At 34.7% G+C, this 14,866-nt stretch overlaps 1 protein-coding gene across 9 annotated transcripts in view; it reads left to right on the top strand.

Moving 5' to 3' along the window:
* HECTD1 (HECT domain E3 ubiquitin protein ligase 1) overlaps window positions 1–14,866 on the top strand; it is a 59,966-nt gene that overhangs the window by 20,794 nt on the left and 24,306 nt on the right. For 4 of the 9 annotated variants that reach the window (XM_061367628.1, XM_061367635.1, XM_061367636.1 and 1 more), the window contains exons 5-21: window positions 798–1,079; window positions 1,325–1,613; window positions 1,921–1,997; window positions 2,086–2,184; window positions 2,546–2,660; window positions 3,342–3,516; window positions 4,902–5,040; window positions 5,225–5,395; window positions 6,518–6,740; window positions 9,845–10,120; window positions 10,227–10,303; window positions 11,713–11,847; window positions 12,078–12,224; window positions 12,587–12,681; window positions 13,103–13,208; window positions 14,083–14,217; window positions 14,303–14,442. In XM_061367628.1, coding sequence (XP_061223612.1) covers window positions 798–1,079; window positions 1,325–1,613; window positions 1,921–1,997; window positions 2,086–2,184; window positions 2,546–2,660; window positions 3,342–3,516; window positions 4,902–5,040; window positions 5,225–5,395; window positions 6,518–6,740; window positions 9,845–10,120; window positions 10,227–10,303; window positions 11,713–11,847; window positions 12,078–12,224; window positions 12,587–12,681; window positions 13,103–13,208; window positions 14,083–14,217; window positions 14,303–14,442 — 2,681 coding nt within the window. The remainder of the gene's footprint in view (window positions 1–797; window positions 1,080–1,324; window positions 1,614–1,920; window positions 1,998–2,085; window positions 2,185–2,545; window positions 2,661–3,341; window positions 3,517–4,901; window positions 5,041–5,224; window positions 5,396–6,517; window positions 6,741–9,844; window positions 10,121–10,226; window positions 10,304–11,712; window positions 11,848–12,077; window positions 12,225–12,586; window positions 12,682–13,102; window positions 13,209–14,082; window positions 14,218–14,302; window positions 14,443–14,866) is intronic. The other 5 variants (XM_061367629.1, XM_061367633.1, XM_061367631.1 and 2 more) reach the window with 3 other exon arrangements.

Here is a 14,866-nt window from a genome sequence, read left to right on the forward strand (position 1 = left end):
TTTTTTCCTGAGCAGTTGGCCAACAGTGATTTTTATCTGGATTGTTAAGAGGATCAACAGTAAGCTTTGTTTCTACAGTATCACTGCTGGTCTGTGGGGTTTTTGTGGGTTATTTTTTTGTGGGTTTTTTTATCCTTTGGTGACAAACCTAAATTTGGGAGTTTGTATTCTACTGTCCCAAAAGTACTTCTTATCTTTGGGTCAGGTGCTCAGTGGGCAGTCTGCATTATCTTAGTGTAAAATCTGCTTTTCCCAGTTTATCCTGCTTTTAGGCTTGGTCCAGGTGAATTTTTTTTTTTTTTCCTTAAGAGAAGCTGTGTAGACCTTTAAATACAGCTTCAACAATGGACAATTGCTAGTAGGGATTATAAAGAGTTGTGTTTCCTGCAAGAACAGCATGTATAGCTAAAAAATTCTAAAAATGTGCTGCAACATATATGAATTTGGCAATTTGATTATTGAACATGTTTTTTCTAGAGTGATTTGGGGCTTAAGGAGGTGTTCCTAATGCTGAACTGCAGTCAAAGAAAAATAGTTTCCTTGATTTCTGTGTAATAGAGAGAAAGGGTGAGGGGAACCCAACAGCTGTGCAGCCTTTTAGTGAGCAGTTCAGCTCATTGTTGGGTTCCAACTCCATGTTTCTGACTTTAAAAGCCCATCTTCTCTGTTCATTGACCTTGAGGGGAACCTGTGGAAATCAGGTCCTTCTATGTGTCCCGTGTTCTTAAATATCTCCTTAGCATCTTCTCACTTTAAGTAACAGAATTTTCATGATTTCTCTTGCACTTCTTTCTTAGGTTTCAGATGGAGCTCTGAGATGCTTTGCTTCATTAGCTGACAGATTCACACGGCGTGGAGTTGACCCTGCCCCATTAGCTAAGCATGGATTAACTGAGGAGTTGTTGTCTCGCATGGCAGCTGCTGGTGGAACAGCATCAGGACCATCTTCAGCTTGCAAACCAGGACGGAGTAGCACTGGAGCACCAGCTACGGCTGCAGACTCTAAATTAAGTAATCAGGTGTCAACTATTGTAAGCCTGTTGTCAACCCTGTGTAGAGGCTCTCCAGTAGTAACACATGTAAGAAATCCTTTTATGCTACGGCTTTTTGTTCTCATAGGGTTTTTCCCTTTATGTACTTTAATATAGGCAAGATTTGTGTTGCTATTTTGTATATTAATACGGAAGTTTTTAGGCTTTATTTTTATATTTATACATACATACAGGTTATTTATAAAGAGGGGAAGAAAGGAAACATTTCATATGGAAATGAAACCCGATTCTGATAGTATTTTCTAAAGCCCTGTATATTTTTTATTGTTCAGACTTTTAATTATTTCCAGGATCTCCTAAGATCTGAACTTCCAGATTCTATAGAAAGTGCGTTGCAGGGTGATGAGAGATGTGTACTGGATACCATGCGGTTAGTAGATCTTCTTTTGGTGCTACTGTTCGAAGGGAGAAAAGCCCTGCCAAAATCCAGTGCTGGATCTACAGGCAGAATCCCAGGGTTGCGAAGACTGGATAGTTCTGGGGAACGTTCTCATCGGCAGCTGATAGATTGCATCCGCAGTAAGGATACTGATGCGCTAATAGATGCTATTGACACAGGAGGTAAGCAAAAATACTCTGAAAAAGAAAATGAGATAAAGTATCTTTTTATAATCTATGGTGTCGTAAGAAATGCTTAGATAGTGCCTTGAATATCTTTATGTACTTATTTTGTTAAATACACAACTGGTCTTGTTAGTAATAATCCCTATGCTGCTTTTTTAAATTTCAGTTAAGAGCATAAATGCTTCTCTAGAATTATTTGAGGATGCTGTTTTTTTAAGACCTGGTGTTTATTTAAAGGACACTGATGAAGTTAAATTTATAATTCTGGGAGCTTTAACTATTTTTATTTCATTGCATCTTTCAGCTTTTGAAGTAAACTTTATGGATGATGTGGGACAAACTCTTTTAAACTGGGCCTCAGCTTTTGGAACTCAGGAAATGGTAACTTTTACAGAATCTTAAAGACTTTTAGGCTATTTGCATAAGGAAACATGGAAAAAAAACTAATTTCCTTTTTCTTGTTTAACAGGTAGAATTTCTCTGTGAAAGGGGTGCTGATGTAAATAGAGGTCAGAGGTCATCCTCATTACATTATGCAGCATGTTTTGGAAGACCTCAGGTAGCAAAGGTATGAATTAAACTGGCAGCCTTATGCTGGCTTTTTGGCTTGTTCCATGCAAAATGTCTTCAGTGCAGTATGTTTGATGTGTGCACTGTCAAATACTTACTTACATGTTCTTTACAATGCTCATGCAAAAAACCAATTTTTTTTCATCATGACAGGGTAGTGACATGAGTAAAAGTTGTATATTAGCTCTACAGATATAAAAAGTATGTAATGTCCTAACTTTATTACAGCCATGAGAAGAGTGTAGGAAAGGTATATGAAAAACATCTTTACTACTTTGACAGGAAGAATCTTAACTTTTTTACCTTTATATATATATATATATATATATATATATGTATTTAAAAATACTTATTTCCAGACTCTGTTGAGACACGGTGCAAATCCTGATTTAAGAGATGAGGATGGGAAAACTCCTTTAGACAAAGCTCGTGAAAGGGGACACAGTGAAGTAGTAGCTATTCTTCAGTCTCCAGGTGAGTGCAGTTTTTAATTTAATGTCCTTGCTTAGTAGAAAGGCTTATGTATAGTAACTCAATTATTAGAATTTTACTCTATTAAGATTAATAAAGATATATAAATAGATAAATATGTATGTAAAATAAATACATTTATATATATATTTATCTATCTCGACTAACATTCCTTAGACTGCAAAGTGTATATAAAACCAAAATGTTTCAGATGTTCTTAAGGAATAGGGATTACTGAAGACACTGCTGGCTGGCCACAAGCACTGTTTTCGGACAGTGGTCCTGCACCTCAGTTGTGGAATGGGGCTAGACTGTTTTTTTTGCTGTGGGTTCAGAGGATGTCAGCCTTGGTAGCCTCTCTGGCATCCTTTCTTTCTACATGGGAACTGCGCTTTACCTGTTTGTGAGACTTCTGTAGAGCTGGAGCTGCAGGTGGTTATGTGCTCATATTTAGTTCCTTTTAAGGACTTTGACTTTCTCCTACGAGTGGTCTTTGGTGCTGGTACTTGAAAAAAATGTTTGATAATGAGTCTTGCAGGCGTAAATTTTCTATTTTTAGCGATGCATATTTCATTCAGGTACTTAGATGTTAGTAAAGAAAACTTAGATTTATTTGAAGGGAGGGGTTTATTTCGTTTCTTGGGTTTTGCTATTGAACAGTTTTGGGAAAAAAAAATTTTCCAGGGGACTGGATGTGTCCTGTTAACAAAGGTGATGAGAAGAAAAAGAAAGATGCAAACAAGGATGAGGAAGAATGTAATGAACCCAAAGGAGATCCAGAAATGGCACCCATATACTTGAAAAGATTATTGCCTGTGTTTGCACAAACATTTCAACAAACTATGTTGCCTTCAATAAGGTAATATTATTATGATAGACAATTTCCCTGCATATTTTGAATTTCTTAATACGTTCTGTTAAAAATAGCCAAGATTTTGTTTGTTTGCTTTTCATTAAAAATTACAACATGGTACTTAAACATAATTCTGTTTGAATAGAACTGGTGGTTTGAAAAGTGATGCAAGTCTGATTTTTAAATGATATTTTAAGTAGCAGGTTTTTTCTGGTGAAATGGTATCTTTTGTCAGTCAGAAGTGGGAGAGCAAAGCATACTCTTGACTATAGTAGAATGATGAAAGAATAGTGTGTTCATGTAGTACCTTGTATAGATCAAGCATTTGGTTACAGCTGTTTGTAGCCATTGTAATGGAAATAGGAATTTGCAAGAGGTGAACTACTGAAGTGTTATCAAGATAAATTCACTGCAAAATTGTAAGACTGGAAAAAGCTATTTTAGAAGGTTTTAGAAGACTTCTTAAGAGCTTAAGTGTTAATCAACTGGAGAACATACATCTTACTGAGAGAATTAAAAGAATGTAATCTAATTTAATACTTAAAAAGGAATACTGAGGGTATATAATGGTTGTGATAAATTGCTTCTGATCATACCCTCTCAGCCTTTTACACTATGAATTTAACAGTTGCTTAATCTTTTTTATTTATGTTCCCAGTGTTTATAGGTACTTTGGGGGGAGAAAATAGAAGATAAAAAGGGACTCTGGTGGAGAGAAACTCTACATGAGCTAAGGATAGTGAGCTTAAACTAGGTCATTTCAAATGAAGGAAGAAACTGTGTTAATCTGCAGTATTAACTGTTGCAGACTGTGGAAAGAAGTAGTTGGCTTTCTGTATTTTACAGTTTTCTTTATTAATTGGGTAAATAATGTTTTTAAAACTCAGACAAAAAATTCAGCTTTAGCTGTAATTTGGATTGGCTTCCGAATTAATTGTGATATGGAAAGCTATATTATCTAATAGTAATTTCAGATGTTAAAACTCTAGGGATCTTGCCAAAACATGGGAAATATGTGACAGAAATGGAGGGCTGGCTAGGAGGAAGATGGAGTGTTTAGAAGTGAATTGCCATCACTGAGAGTGGATAAAAACAGAATGTAGAATAGGTTTACCTGGAGAAGGGTTGAGGAGAGAAAAATATGTTAGACTCCTAGTACTGTATAATCAAGGAAGTTTAGTGGGTGAATTATTCTTAGAGATAATCTAGGACTTAACCAATTTTTGGCTTCAGTAACAAGATCTCAAAAAAGAAACACTGTTTTGAAAGCATGCATAAATATAGTGCAAAAGCAGTTTTATCTTGAGCTGTTTTGTTCCTTTGATTACTGCATACTTTAACTTTGTAAGAATCTTTTTTCGTTTCCCCCCCGCCCCAATCTCTTTTCAAAGGAAAGCAAGTCTTGCCCTCATTAGAAAAATGATACATTTTTGTTCTGAAGCGTTGCTGAAAGAGGTTTGTGATTCTGATGCTGGCCACAACCTGCCCACGATACTGGTTGAGATAACAGCTACAGTTCTTGATCAAGAGGTAGGAAGAAGGAAAATGTCCTTGTATGTAACCAGTGCAGAAAAGGGGGTTATACTCATTGATTCCACACACTTGTTAATAGCTAACACCCATGTTCATAGCACCCAGACAATATATGAAGATAAGCATGTACAGTTAAAATAAGAGATCCTCTGTTATTTTCTTTCCGTCCAATGTATTACAGGATGATGATGATGGCCATTTGCTAGCCTTGCAAATCATAAGGGATTTGGTGGATAAAGGTGGTGATCTTTTTCTAGACCAACTGGCTAGACTTGGTGTAATTAGTAAAGTGTCAACTTTGGCGGGGCCATCCTCTGATGATGAAAATGAAGAGGAGTCTAAGCCTGAGAAGGTAAATACAGAATTGACAGCTTTATTTGTTCCTGTGAAGCCAAGTCTTCTAGTACAATTTTCACTGTTAAGAAAATGTCTAGGGCAGGGTAGTTAGGTTATTACATTAATGCTTATTGTATGCCACTTGTTTTAATTGTTTTTATTTTTGTTTTCGTAACTTCGTATTTTGTTAGCACATTATTTATCTGCTGAGTTTTCCTACTGTTAGTACTTCTGGTCAAGTTGATCGACACTTGTTTTTTCTCTAGTGTTTTGAAAATGGCTGTGAAGCAAAATGAGGCCTTTCTGCACAAAGGTCATCTCTTTTAGCATATGTGCATCAAAAAATTGCAGGTGTTTCAGACATTGTTACTGAATATATAAAAAATATTTTAAAAAGGAATTCTATTCATAATGAAAACCTTAAATGCATTTTTACCATTTTTCAGCAGTCCTATTACTGACCACTCAGATGAACTGAATAGATAGCAGACTACTTCTGTTATCCATTCAGTTAAGATTTATAGTTAAGTCTTAAGCGTATAGTTAAGCTTTTTACTGTTGGTTTTGGGTAGCTTGGGGTTTTTTGGTATTGGTGGGGGTTTTTAGTTATTATTATTATTAAAATAAAATAAATAAATAATAATTTAGTGCTTGAATGTTAAAAAGCTGTCTGGGTGTGGTCTGGAGCAACTCCCTCTAGGTTGGCCCTGCCTGAGCAAGGGTTTGGACTAGATGGCTTCTGGAAGCCTCTTTCAACCTCAACCTGTTTTGATTAATTCTCGCAGTAGAAGTTTTAAATAGCGGTGGATATTGGATTCAGTAGGCTGTTGTTATCATTGAATAGATAAATAAGTATCTGAAAGGAAACTTCTAAAAAATATTGTATCTTTTAAACTATTCTTTAATAGAATAAATTTTGCCAACAGGAGTATAGTTCCTATGCTTTTGGTTTGAGGCAAGCCTTTATAAAATGCCTGTTTTGTGTGTTATTTTTGTTGTGGTCTTTGTTGGTTTTTTTGTTTTTTTTTTTTCTGTTTGGTGGGTCAGGTGGGTTGCATTTTTGTTTTGGTTGGTTTTTTGCTTGTTCAGATGTTTGGTTTGTTTTATTTTTCTTTTGTTTAATGCAATTTTATTACAGGAGGATGAACCACAGGAGGATGCAAAAGAACTGCAACAGGGTAAACCCTATCACTGGAGAGACTGGTCAATCATTAGGGGAAGGGACTGCTTGTATATCTGGAGTGATGCTGCAGCCCTGGAACTGTCTAATGGTAGTAATGGATGGTTCAGATTTATTTTGGATGGAAAACTAGCCACAATGTATTCCAGTGGCAGCCCTGAAGGAGGATCCGATAGTTCAGGTAGTGTCTTTGCAATTCAAGTCCAAGTTAAGTTTTGAGACTGTTACATTTGTTTATATAATTTCATTGGAGCTATTTTGTTTTGCAGGAATTGGCTTACTAAATAGTAAAGGATGTAAACAGGTGGAAGGTGGTCAGTTAATTGTGATGCTTTTTATCAGATAGCATGTGACCATAACTTGACTTCCTTGGTGAATTGTGTTAAGCAAACATCTTGCCAGTAAAAGTGTATTAACTTTGTTTTGTTTTGATCTTCTCCATGCATACTTAATTTTTTCACCCCAGTCATTAAAAGCACTTTGTAGTGGCCGTCCCAGGAAAAGCAGGTTGAAATGGTGATTTGTTGTTTGCTTCTAGCTAGCAGAATGAAATTGCATGTGTTTGAAGACAAAGTAATGGAAAGTTTCTCATTGAGATTGGGAAACAAATTACAGTGTCTTAATTGTTGGAGAGAGGATAAGGGAACAGACCTTATGCACTGGCAGTGCACAGGTGGTTTTAATTTTCTGTACAGAATACACAACTTGTTCTGAATGCAGAAACAACCCTCCTTTATTGTTTCTTCTTTTTTTGCAACAGTTCATGCATTTATGAACCTGCAGACATAAAATGCTTTGCATATTATTATGTTTTCAACAAGCCATTGAGTGAAATAACAGAACATATTATGATTCAGGATAGAAATGAAGTGCTAATGACTTTATCCATTAATTTTTTGGGCATGAAGACAAAATGTGATACAGTGTGTTTCTAGATTATAACACAGCTGGAAACCACTTCTGGTATTTTTTCTAGATTTATTTTTGATCAGAAAATTTATCATTGCATTCTTTTAAACCAGGCTAATACTTTAAAAGGTAAACAGTTTCTGTGATAAGATACTTGCTTATCACATTTTAATTTGAAGATCCATGAGATTAATTTCTTAAATGCTTATAGGCCCTAGATGCCAATTCTGCTTTCTTCTTTCTAAATGATGTGGGTGTGAGGATGACACTTTGCTATTTCTTTGCAACATGAGTGGAATGGGCACAGTTCAGATGAAGCTGGAGTGAAGAGAACCTGAAAGATTGATAATTTAAGATGATGCATCTTTTCATATCAGTCTTCTTAAAAAGATTGAATAAATCCTGTTTTTGAAGAAGATAACTAGCATGGATATTATGGAAGGGAAGGAGCTAACTAGGATTAAATGAGGCTTGTTACAACTTTTTGTCTGAGTGCTGACATTGCAGTGTAATTTGCCTGAACTTTAACCATTAGCTCTAAGTGTGTGCAGCAGCCTCTTTATTAAAGAGATAAGAAGCTAGTATCTAGTAACTAAAATTACTACCATACAGTATAGACTCAGAATAGTATCTTACAGTCCTGAACTATACTATATGTTCTGATGTACTAAATCATTACTGACTGATCTCATCGTATACTTTTTAGTAATTTCACACTGGCAAGAATATAGAGGGTTCAGTAATTGAATTTGTTAGTGCGTATTGCATGATCGAAGTTGTGGTGGGAGGGGGAAATATAGAACCTGTGAACATTTTTTGAAGGTCTGTACTTACCCCTCTCCACTAGATTAATCCTTGTTTTGTTTGAATTTTTAGAAAAAATGAAAGTTCAATGCAAAAATTGAAATGTAATGGTAATTGTGCAGCTTTAGATGAGTCCCAAAAATCTGTCTAAGGGAACACAGAATTATTCTCAATCATGTGTAATCCTCTCACTTTCAGTGCAATGTGCTATATAATAAATCTGTTAAAAGGTAGTTATGTAAATCTGGAAGAGTTCCATTAATAGAACTTTAATTTTGCATATGAAATTTTACAATTCTTTTTATAAACCTCTCTGGATGTTATGAATTTTAAACAATAATGAATGTTATGCCTCAAGAGTGCATATATATTTTTGCATAAAGTTTGTTCATTTTTGTATTATAAAACAATAAAAATGATGCATTTTAAAACCTAGAGCCTAAGTCATGGCAGCAAAAGGAAAACAGCAATTTTACAAATGCGTGGACTATAAAATTTGTATTTATGAAATCACTATGCTGAAGCGTAAAAGATACTTGTTAACTTCAGGTTATTGCATTTTTATTTTAATTGGCATTTTTATTTTTTGAATTATGAACTTGTCAAATTTTCTGGAATTGTGCTAATATTTCCAATGTAGTGTCCAGCTTTTTTAATGACTTCAAAATATAATTTAATAAAAATTGAGGTAGTTGTTTGGAATAATTTCAGCTAGGCTAGATTACCTGGATATCTTTTTCATCTGTTAAATATCTCATATAAATATTAAGTCCTAATCGAGTCTCGTGTGGTGCCATTAAGTTAGTATTTTTTTTTAATGTCACATTTTTCTCAGAAGTATAGAATTCCTTAAAATTTCTGTACTAGGGAAGGAATAGGAATATCTACATTAATGTCACTGTATTAAGTAGTGTGACTGTGGATTTCTTTCTCTGAGGTGAATTTAGAGGTTCTACAAAGGAGATGAAAAGTTTTCAGTATCGTTTATAAAAAAAAATAAATTTTGTTGCCTCTGTGACATTTAATCTGAGCAAACAGCTGTTAGCTTGAATTTCCTTTTGTCAGATGTTGCTTGTCAGACATTTTTAAATACATTTTTTTGCTTGGCTTTTATGTCTGCAGGATCTTTTGTCCACCTGCTTTAAGCTGTTAAGTTGATTGCTGTTTTCCTCTTGGAGTATTCATTTAATGTCCTAGTCCTAAAAACTCTCTTTTGAGAATAGTTCATGCTGGCCATAAAAAGTTATTTTTTTGCAAGACCAAAAGCTTATAAAGTATTTCTTTGATCTTCCCATTGTAATTGTGAAGATGATTTAATACATCTGTCAATAGCACCATTGATAAAGATTTGTGTTGTCTGCTTTGATGCCATCATGGAATAAATCACTACTGAAGCACAGAAATATACTGGGAAGAAATTTAGAACACTTAAAGACACTTAATTTCAAACTTAATTTTGCATTGAATGTACTCAGTTGTTTTGCTCTTGCATTGGAAAAAAAATAGCTTGAGAGATATGATGGTTGAAACAGTTGTGGGAAGAAAAAAATACGTGTTTTTGTTTTTAAATAGAAAGTAGGAGTGAGTTTCTCGAGAAGCTGCAGAGAGCTCGAAGCCAAGTAAAACCATCTACCACAAGCCAGCCAATTTTATCGGCACCAGGGCCAACTAAACTTACTGTAGGAAACTGGTCACTCACCTGTTTAAAGGAAGGAGAAATTGCTATTCATAATTCCGATGGTCAGCAAGCTACCATCCTGAAAGAAGATCTGCCAGGCTTTGTGTTTGAATCTAACAGAGGAACAAAGCATTCTTTTACAGCTGAAACATCTTTGGGTAAGTATGTAGGTATGTGTTATGTGCAGGTAGGAGCAAGTATAAATGAGATAGATTTTCTGTTTGTTGCTTTTCGTAGCAGTGAGAAATCTGTGACTTTTCTGAAAATACATTGCAGGGTCAGAATTTGTGACAGGCTGGACAGGCAAAAGAGGAAGAAAGCTGAAATCAAAGCTGGAGAAGACAAAGCAAAAGGTTGGTGAGCACGTGTGAATTGTATATTTAAAATTTGAATTTGTTTTGTTTTATAATATGCTTATAGAGTTGTAGTTTCTTCGTAGAGGATTAAAATCTCTGATTTCAGTTGGATAAAGTTTCATGCTAAGCTTGAAGGGGAAAACTTCACTTGCAAGAAAGCACTTTTATCCAACAGTCTTAGTAAACTCTGTGCTGTCCTAGAGAAAAAACAAGTTTTCTTTAAAAAATGTAAGGAAATCCAATCCTTCACACCCATAGTTGTATAATTCTGTAGGTTTTTCTTTTTTCTTTTATAAAAGAAAAAATGTTATGAAAGGAGATGTTATGATCAGTACTACAGTTGTGTAAGAAGCATATGTTACTTCTGTTCACTATGTTTAGATATTTATTTTAGATTGGATATTGTGACAGATAAGGGGATGGAAGTGAAAAATCTGTGTTGTGAAAGTTGTGCTGGTGAATCCAAATGTGTAAATGCCCTGATTTTAGGCTTCTCTAAAATTACCCCCCCACACCTTTTTTTTTTTTTTTCCCTCATAGTGGGGGAGAAATTGAGAAATAATGAGCTTTTTACAAAAATCATAAAATAGAACATGTATGTTCTATGGCCAGCTGATGCCAAGGGCTCAAGCTAATCTGAAGTCTTGACCTCTCCTGCAGTTGCAGTTTGTAACAGTGCAGCTGATATGTTCTGTACCAAAAATCTGCATCATGTAAGGACACTTATATCTGAGGAAATGGGAAACTAAATTGAAAATTAAAATACTGCATGAATGAGGATAGTTGGAATGATAAAAGGAAGGCAGTGCACTTTTGTACCAGAGATTGCAATGTGTAGCTCAGAGGCTTGTGAAATGTATTGTTGTATATATACTGATAATGAAAAGGAAAGGTTTTTGGAGAAATTCCTTATAAGCAAAACGTTGTTTAATAAGAACGTATTTTATCTGATCTGTATCTTGTGTGATCCATACTTTATTGGAAAAGTAATTCTTAGTAAGAGGTCACATAAGGATTTTTTGTGTGACTTGGTTTAAGGAATATGAATAGAGCATTCAGAAACTGTATAAAACCCCCTTAATCTTACCTCTAAAATGATTAGCAGATCCATGATAGAGTTCTGGTGAAACAGATTTACACATTGAGTCCCATCTTTTATCTTTGTGCTGTAGTTTAATATAGGCTTATAAGCTTAATTTCCATAAGATTCCATGTATTTCTGTGTACTTTTAGCCTTCCACAACCATTGCCTTTCATGATGTATGATAGATTTCAGTTTTTCCTTGTCTGTTGTATCTATTATGGACTTCTTTATAAAAGACGACCGTGTTTCTAGTAATTTGGAGAATAACAGTAGTCTCATTGCAGTAAGGTTTGACTTATGATAATCAGAATCTGTTTTCTAGGTACGCACTATGGCAAGAGATTTGTATGATGATCATTTTAAAGCTGTTGAAAGCATGCCTCGTGGAGTAGTTGTAACACTGAGGAACATAGCAACACAGTTAGAGTCTGCATGGGAACTTCACACGAACAGACATGTAAGTACCTCCTTTAATTTATGATGTGTGATGTTAGTGGAAATCACGTAACGATGTTCAGATCAGTCTGTCATGATACAGAGGGAAGTCACAATATATCTATCTGAAATATGGGGGGGTTTAATACTTGTAATTCCTGGTTATGTACTTTAGTGGGATACTGTTTTTCAAATGAAGTAATTGGAAATACTGTTACGTTGTTTCACTGTAATTGTCTTTTTGTCTTCCAGTGTATTGAGGGAGAAAATACTTGGAGAGATTTAATGAAGACTGCTTTGGAAGACTTAATTGTGTTATTGAAGGATGAGAATACTATTTCTCCATATGAAATGTGCAGTAGTGGCTTAGTTCAATCATTGCTTACAGTTTTAAATAATGTGAGTTTATAGAAATGTGAGTTCTAAAGAAGAACTTTCTTAAAAAAAACCACCAATAACATAGGCATATGCCTTACTTTAGAAAACTTATTATAAACAATGGCTATTTCCTGTCTTGTTGAATATCAGGCAGACTTGCTCCAGTTAGTGGTCTACCTGTTGAATATATGCTATCACAATAGATTAGTTTGAATAAGCCATTAAATATCTTACACTGGTCAGTTCTCATGGCTGATATAATTTATCTTTTCATAAGATTTTAAATAGGAAATGCCGAGAGACTGAAGGGATATTTTTGCCAGTGTGAAGAATTAATATATTGCTTTGTATTAAAAGTAACATCTATTTTTTTTTTTTCTTAGAATGTTGATTTAGATGTGAAGCAAGACTGTAGTCAACTGGTAGAGAGAATAAATGTTTTCAAAACAGCGTTCAGTGAAAATGAAGACGATGAAAGGTAAAAGCAAAACAAAACCCTTCATGTCTGTGAAGCAGTATGGTATGATTAAAATAGCTTAAAGACAAAAAAAAGCCATGTTCTTTCCCTTTCAATTTGTCTGTCTCTGGAAAAGAAAATTGGACTTTGAAAGACAGCATCTGCTATTGAAGTAGCAATTGAAATTTTTACTGAATTACTTCTGTCTGTAGGTGTCAACTGTACTGAATGTACATCTGTTGACAGATAGAAAGGTGTCTTGTTCATCACTGTGCAGACTAATATTTTTCTCACTGTGCTGTAGCCCTGTGACTAGGACAGATGATACCAGTAGAAATAGCATGCCAGGATAGTTGCTACACCTGGGTACTATACCCTGAGATAGTGTAGGATTTTTTTCTGTTGGTTGTGTGGTAATATGGTAATTGTTCATTTTTCACAGTCGTCCAGCAGTTGCGTTAATTCGGAAGTTGATAGCAGTGTTAGAATCTATCGAACGTCTACCTCTCCACTTGTATGATACACCAGGATCTACATACAATCTTCAGGTAAATGAAGTCTTTATGAAGTACGTCTTTTAAAAGTGGGTAGAATTGGGTAAAGAACGACAGACTTTTTAGCATCTCTTTCTTCTAACACTTAACCTAAATGTGCCACATTTACACAGTGAAGTGAAAGTAAATTTTGATTGAAGAGATAATGTTTGTTCTTTCTTTTGTCTTCAAGCATTATTCTCTTTATATGGGAATATGCCCCTATTAAGCATGAAGTAGCATTTTTTTTTTAAGACGATTCTAAGACGTGTTTATTTGTGATGACTAGTGGTGGGCTATAATCATTTAAAAGGGTCCCTTCTAGGGCAATGTACTTTTTGGTAATACAAGACACCTGCAGGATTAGCAGCTTTTTAAAAAGGAAAGCTGCAGTTTGGCTAAAAACAGTACTTGGTTTTATCCAGTTCAAGTCTTAATTTTCTGTATTTGGAAATCATACTTCAGGATTTTGCAAGATGTCAGTGAAGTTTCATATTTCTGTTTTGATGTTACATTATTAGCAAATAGTTGCATAAAGTTGCAAAAACACTTCTGCTATTGAATACTTTGAAAAAAGCATTTTCAGTTTTTATATTATTGTAGTTGCTAGTCTACAAGATTTGGAAAGAAAAGCAATGAAAACACATGAAGAGTGAGAAAATATTAGCTTATACATAGACTGTCATATTAAAGAATTGTTTGGTTAATTGAAAACATGCAGCACCAGGAAATTACTTTTTAAAGCATTAAATTAGAATACGGTTTTCTTATTTGCACAATAAAAATACTTGATACACCACTGAAACTGTTATAGTGAAATATATTGCTTTTCTTAAAATTACAAAACCAAGTCAGAAAAGCCAATGTTAATGTTGAGCTGCCCTTTCAGATATTAACACGGCGCTTGAGGTTTCGTTTGGAACGTTCCTCAGGGGAGACATCTTTAATAGATAGAACTGGTAGAATGCTAAAGATGGAGCCACTGGCAACTGTTGAATCTCTAGAACAGTATCTCCTGAAAATGGTGAGCAACATACCACACACAGAGTTCACAAGGAATGGCTGTGTTCTGAATCTATAATATTTGATTTCTTTTCATTCACACGTAGGTAGCAAAGCAGTGGTACGACTTTGATAGGGCTTCATTTGTTTTTGTACGAAAACTCCGTGAAGGCCAAACATTTGTGTTCAGACATCAACATGATTTTGATGAAAATGGAATTATTTACTGGATTGGAACAAATGCAAAGTGAGTTACTTCAAAGCTAAGATGTTTTGAAGCTGGACACAATGAACTGTGATCCATGGGTGGGGTGCAAAGAGAGAATTCATAATGAAATGAAATGTACAGTTTTTCTAGGTATGGGAGCTGTCTGTAATTTTACTGTGGATCAATAGAATTACATTTATTTTTGCACTATATAAATAATAGAAAAATATGAAACTGTGTTAAGAATTTGTTTGCATGCTTACAAATGAAGGGGTGGGAAAGTTTGGTCTTTGTTTTTGTTTGCCATGGTTGTTGTTGGTTTGTTTTGTTTTTCTATTTTTTAAAACCGCTGTAGTAATGTGATGTAACAAACTCACCTGTAATACGTCATTTACAGTAAATGTCAAATGTTACTTATGTTTGGGTTTTTTAATGTAAATAATAATTGAACAGGACGTTTTTC

This window comes from Neopsephotus bourkii, unplaced genomic scaffold (assembly GCF_033783945.1).
Source record: "Neopsephotus bourkii isolate Nb327-2 ecotype Australia unplaced genomic scaffold, CSIRO-AGI_Nbou_v1 NB_1388, whole genome shotgun sequence".
Classification (NCBI taxonomy): Eukaryota; Metazoa; Chordata; class Aves; order Psittaciformes; family Psittacidae; genus Neopsephotus; species Neopsephotus bourkii.